At 40.4% G+C, this 6427-nt stretch overlaps 1 protein-coding gene across 1 annotated transcript in view; it reads right to left on the reverse strand.

Moving 5' to 3' along the window:
* LOC110288636 (stefin-3-like) overlaps positions 1-2213 on the reverse strand; it is a 4108-nt gene extending 1895 nt beyond the window's left edge. Inside the window, exon 1 of the mRNA XM_021154934.1 lies at positions 2148-2213. Coding sequence (XP_021010593.1) covers positions 2148-2213 — 66 coding nt within the window. The remainder of the gene's footprint in view (positions 1-2147) is intronic.
* Positions 2214-6427: the final 4214 nt, after the last annotated feature.

Here is a 6427-nt window from a genome sequence, read left to right on the forward strand (position 1 = left end):
ATCATTCTAAGGATACAGTAACCCCATGTGGCCTGACACGGTGTGGGGACCCAACAGACCATAATCCTGGAGGAATAGACTGAATTTCCTGACTTAACAAGGGCTTTCCATTGTATGGGCCCCATGGCATTTTTCTCTGCAGTGGGGATTATTGCTGTGATTCAGAAAATGCTTCCTAAAAGTACTGTTTCCCTGCCTCCCACACTTTAGTGGGAGTTGTCCCCTCAGGTTGTTTCCTGCAAGACAGGACAGATGAGTGACATCTGGGAGCTGAGCCACCACCCTGTACCTGCACACCTGACAGTAAAGGGGTTGGCAGCAGTGACTAATGTCCTTTTTGGTCTTAAACCTGTGTTTGGTCATGAAACAGTGATTAATTAAGTTTTATTTTATAACATTCCCTATATATCTTGATTTCCTCTACACTATTAATTTTGGGAGAACAGAGGTCATTTCTTTCAGGCCTTTATGTAGATCCTACAGTTTGTAGCCTGATGATTGACACCTAGGGATACCTGGGAAATGTCCCTAGGAGATGGTTCTTGGCTGTGCATCTCACATGGTGATATAAGCTGGAGAACCTCACTTCTACAGAAAGTTTACTGCATTTCCTCCCCTGATTCCTGCAGAGCTCCCTGAAGATGTGATCTATATATGGTGTAATTATCAAGGTAAGCCCTTCCAGTAGTTTCCGAACTTAAAATTATATGATCAAAGTATGTTTTATGTATGTAGGAAATCCTCGTAGATCTAATGAGAATATGTTCAAAAATTACCCTAGCCAGGCAGGATGACACACTCCTGTAGTACTTGTTACTTGGGAGGCTAGAGGGAAAAAGATTATTTAAATATGTGAGGTTTGGACCCCTTTGAGAAATGGAAACACTTCTATGCACATTATTTAAGTTAGTCCTTTTGGATTTTGCTTCTTAAAGGTGAAATGGAGGACTTTTCCTTGGCATCTTATTTTAAGGCCTGAGATCCTCCAAGTCTTTTAGGATGCTCAATATATCTGGTACTACAGGAAAGTCAAGTAGTGTGTAGAAGTGCCCACACTTACAGAAACTTCGGTAGAAATGTGGACATGCAGGCCTGTCTAGCCCTCTTCAGTCAGATCTGCATTTAATCTGCAGTGACAGGTGACTCATGTGCACATTTAAGGTTGAGAACTCCAACTTGATGTGAGGATTCTAATGAATATCTAAAGTTTTAATATTCCTCAAAAGTAAAATGCTCCCAGATATTTATTGAAATAAACTTATGTGTGAGACCTATTTAGCCTTAACTATTTAGTCACTGAATTTTAGGACTGTGACCCCCCCTCCCTAGAATATTCAGTGCCCTAAACATGAAGGTTCTCATCTGTTCTACTCACATAAGATCTGATGGTGCCTAGCATGGTAGCACATGCCTATAATCTCAGCCCTTGAGAAGCTGAGGCAGGAGGAGTGCCTTTGTTTGAGACTAACCTGAGTTACCTACTTGTTAAGTCATCGAGCAAGACCAGGACTTAAAGAAACACACGAACAAATGAACCAGAAACAAACAAAATGGATTCTCCAGGATGATTTGCTTTCAAGGTTGAAATCAATGTGCTGTAAGAAAATAAGCTGACAGATTGCAACCTATCTCCATAATTTGCATGCATTTCTTCCTTGTAAAACATGTAACACAATACATTCAATATAGCCAATAGTTAAGCAAGGTGGATTAACTTGCGAGAAATACTGAGTTGTATTTTGACTGTGATGGTTTGGTGGGCATTGCATCCTGGAACCAGCTCAGAGATCCTTAACAATCTTGGGTGCCTTCACACATCATCTTTATCTAGTGGGACTGGAACATTCCATCAGTAATTAGAGCTCCTGGGATCAGACATGTTGAGGTGTGGAGACCATCCAGAATGAATTCACCTTTAGCTACTGAGGAAACTAAGGCTGCAGTAAAGAGTGTGGCTTGGCCAAGTTTACTCTTGGGGTGTTAAAATCTCTATGAAAGGCTTAATGTTCCACTTTCAGCTGTATAAATGTCAGAATATTTCTGACATTTCTGACATTTCCCACACTGTTAATGTGGGGCCAAATTATGAATAAAATGTTGGAAATTTGGTTTGGAATCAAGCTTTTTCCTCAAGCACATTGACACACCTTGTCAGCAATCTCCTGGATTTCTGGTGTGGCAGATCTGGCCCGAGACAAGCCTCCAGTCATCATTGTGATGAGTTGCTTCTTTGCTCGATAGGACACTTAGAAGAAATGATCAAGCAAGCACTAAGAGTCAGGGTTTTAAAGGTATCTGTAAATTCCTCCACTAATGTATTAGCTCCACAGTATCAGAGGAACTGGGGAAATGAGTGTGGCCTCACTCAAGTCTTACTGCATCCCCTAGAGGAAATGCTGAGTGGAGTTGGGGGGAAATGTGGTGGGGGACATGAGCAAGCATGTGTCATAATGTCATCCTGTTGTGTCATCTAAGGAAGGACATGTAGAACCAAAGTTTCTAAATATGTTAAATCTTGAAGACTATAATGGATTTCTACATGCAGTTTTGAAAATATTTATCCCCAAATATGAATAATAGCATGGCAAACACCTTTATTTCTTCTGCTGCTATTCTTTTTCTTGTTTTATGTTTTTGTTTTGTTTTTGTTTTGTTTGTTTGTTGTTTGACTCTCTGTTCCTCTGTGAAACATCACCTAGCTACCATGGAATTCAGACTCCTTTCAGGCTGGCTGTAAACTCACAGAGATCCCCCTGCGTCTGCCCCCTAAGTGCTGGGGTTAAAGACATGCACCACCATGCCCATTAATTACATTTTTTGGAAGAAACTTCGTGTAGCCCAGGCTGTCCTGGGGCACACTGTGAACCTTGAACTTCTGGGTCTTCTGCCTCTGCCTGCAGAGGGCTAAGGTTACAGGCATGGCCCTGAATGTCTGATGCTTCTGTCTCTGCTTCCCAAGTGATGGATTTACAGTCAGTAGGTAACTTATCAGGCAATATCCAAACCATGTAAAACATAAGGCTTCTCATTAGAAGAATTGCTGGGTGTCAAGAGAGTAGAGCTAGGAATATCAGGGAAGAGGGCACAGCTAAGGGACAGAGGCTTGCTGCTGAAACATCCCTGCCCATTGGGATGATGCCACCAGAAAGGAAGGGTTGAAAACATGTCAGTTCAGAGTGACAGATTCATAGATATCTGTTATTCTATTGTGTTCTTCTGTATTTAAACAATTCTAAACATTAAGATGAAATTAAAATATATATATTTAAAAACAACCAAAATCCTTCTTACCAGGGTACTGAGACTGTTTTAAAGAAAAACAAAGAAAGAAGTCAAATAAATTATCTTTTTTCACAAGTACAGAACCCACACTGTCTGGTAATCTAAAAAGAGAATCTTTTTAAAAAGAATTATTGATTTATTTGTTTATTTTATGTGCATATGTATACTATAGCTGTCTTCAGGCACACCAGAAGAGAGCATCAGTTCAGATTATAGATGGTTGTAAGCCACCATATGGTTGCTGGGAATTGAACTCAGGACCTCTGGAAGAGCAGCCAGTGCTCTTAACCACTCAGCCATCTTTCCAGACCCAACATGAGAATCTTAGGCTTCTTTTAATACTGTTTATCAACTGACACAGCCTCAGTCAGTTTTATAGATTTCTGTGAGGTTTGACTTACAGAAAAGGAATATGGCCTTCTAAACAGAAGCAAAGGGAACTTGGCCTGAGGGTCTGCTGTGTGTTGGTATGTTCTGATGCTTTGGTGAAGAAGGAAACATAGCTATGTGCCCAGAATGATGCAGACACATTGCAACCTTCATTTTCTGCCCTCTGCTTCTCCTATACAACCTTTTTGTACCCTATGAGTTGGCCAAGATAGAACTTTGTGGATGAGGACCCCCCTCTGCTTTCTTGTCCCCAAGCAGTGCTCCTTGGGTAACTCCTGGACTCCTGCCTACTGGGTGTCATCTCATAAACATTGACCTTCAAGCACTGAGAGATCAGGACTTTAGTAACCATTGGAACTTTGGCTCATGATTCCATGGTAAGTCGGTTATGATGGGGAAGGCATGGCCATAGGTGAGAGGCAGCTGGTCTCATGTGTCTGGTGTCAGGAGGCAGAGTGACAAGTGTTTGCTCTCAGCTCATTTTCTCATTTTTGTTCAGTCTAGGACCATGGTGTGATGTCACTTATATACAAAATGGTTCTTCCCACCTTTAACGACCCAGTATTGAACATGCTACAGTGAAGTACATATTTGTATCCACCAAAGACTTTCTAAATGTATCCCATATCTAGTTGGCAGGATTAACAGTCATTATGGTCAGAGTTCTAAGAGATGATTTCATTGGAGACAGAACTTTGATATTGTGCGGCCCAAGCTTTTTTTGAACTACCTATATACCCCATCTTGATTTTGAATTCATGATCCTCTTGAATCTCTCTCTCTCAATTTCTGGGATTATAAACATGTCCCTCTATACCAAGTGTTAACAAATGCCATTTCAAAATGCATTGTCCTTATAAATTTCTTTCCTGATGAAGAGACTCAGTAAATGACACATTAAGGTTGGGAATGTAGCTCGGTGATAGAACTCTTTGCCAAACTTGTTCAAGGCACTAGGTTTAACCCCTAGTACCACCAAGAGAGAAAGAGGTAAACATGGGACAGAAGTCGGGGACCCCTCTGGAAGAGTTGGGGGAAGGATTGAAACAACTAAATGGGATGTCAATCCCACAGGAAGACCAATAGTGTCAACTAACCTGAACCCCTGAGAGCTCCCAAAGACTGAGCCTCAACCAAAGAGCATACAAGGGCTGATCCAAGTCCCCAGGCACATGTATAACTGAGTGATGCCTTGGCTGGCCTCAGTGGGACAGAATGGGCCTCATCCTGTAGAGTTAATGCCTCCTGGTGGGGGAGTACCCAAGGGGAACCACCTTCTCAGAGTTGAAGAGGGGAGATGGAGGGAAGAACTCTGCAAGGGGTGACTGTGAAGTGGGGGAAGTACTTGGGATGTATATAAATAAGATAAATAATTAACTAATAAAGAATAAAAATAAAAATAAAAGAAAAACCCAACCTAAAAAAGACAGACAGATAAACAGAAAGAAAAAACCAGTGTGTCCCTGTGTTTTCAATTGTTAATTGTGTTGATACCAGGCTAGTAGGATACATAAATGTTCCTCAATTTCTCAACAATGAAAGGCAAATTGCAGTGGGGAAGATCATGTAGACTGCATAGCCAACTGGTTGAGTAAGGAATGTGGCTTTTACATAATAAAGGGCTGATATCTTAAGCTAAGCCCGTAGAACTGGCAGACCTTCTAAGCAGGCAAAGATACTGGCAGAAGCAGAAGGAAGAATGAAAGGAGACAGAACAGAGGTGGTAAGTGTATAATTAGAACCATGTGAAGAGATGCAATGGTGGAGAAGTTGGGTTAAGGTAGAGGCTAGCTGACAGATTGCACCAGGTAAAAAGCCCATGACCAGATGGGTTTATTGGAGTTTTCGATCAAATCTTTAAAGAAGACCTAATACCAACACTCTTCAAACTATTCCACAAAATAGAAACAGAAGGAATACTACTCTATTTATTCTATGAAGCCACATTACGCTTATACTTAAACCACACAAAGACCCAACAAAGAAAGAGAAATTCAAACCAATTCCCCTTTTGAATATAGGTGCAAAACTACTCAATAAAATTCATGCCAACTGAATCCAAAAACACATCAAAACAATCATTCACCACAATCAAGTAGGCTTCATCCCAGGGATGCAAGAGCAGTTCAATATACGGAAATCCATCAACATAATTTACTACATAAACAAACTCGAAGAAAAAAAACCCTGCATGATCATTTCCTTAGATGCTGAAAAAAAAAGCATTTGACAAAATTCAGCATCCCTTCATGTTAAAAAACTTGGAAAGATCAAGAATTCAGAGCCCACACCTAAACATAGTAATAGCAATATTCAGCAAACCAATAGCCCACATCAAATTAATTGGAGAGAAACTTGAAGCAATCAAACTAAAATCAAGGACTAGACAAGACTGCCTACCCTCTCCCTATCTATTCAGTATAGTACTCAAAATTCTAGTTAGAGCAATTAGACAAGAAAAGGAAGTCACAGGGATATAAATTGGAAAGGAAGGAGTCAAAATATCACTATTTGCAGATGTTATGATCATATACTTAAGAGACCCCCAAAATTCCACTAGAATCCAAGATGGCTGGATGTAAAATTAACTCAAACAAATAAGTAGCCTTTCTCTACTCAAAGGATAAACAGCCTGAGAAAGAAATTAGGGAAATGACACCCTTCACAATAGTGACAAATAATATAACATACCTTGGTGTGACTCTAACCAAGCAAGTGAAAGTTCTGTATGACAAGAACTTCAAGTCTCTGAAGA

This window comes from Mus caroli, unplaced genomic scaffold (genome assembly GCF_900094665.2).
Source record: "Mus caroli unplaced genomic scaffold, CAROLI_EIJ_v1.1 scaffold_20526_1, whole genome shotgun sequence".
In the NCBI taxonomy this organism is placed as follows: domain Eukaryota; kingdom Metazoa; phylum Chordata; class Mammalia; order Rodentia; family Muridae; genus Mus; species Mus caroli.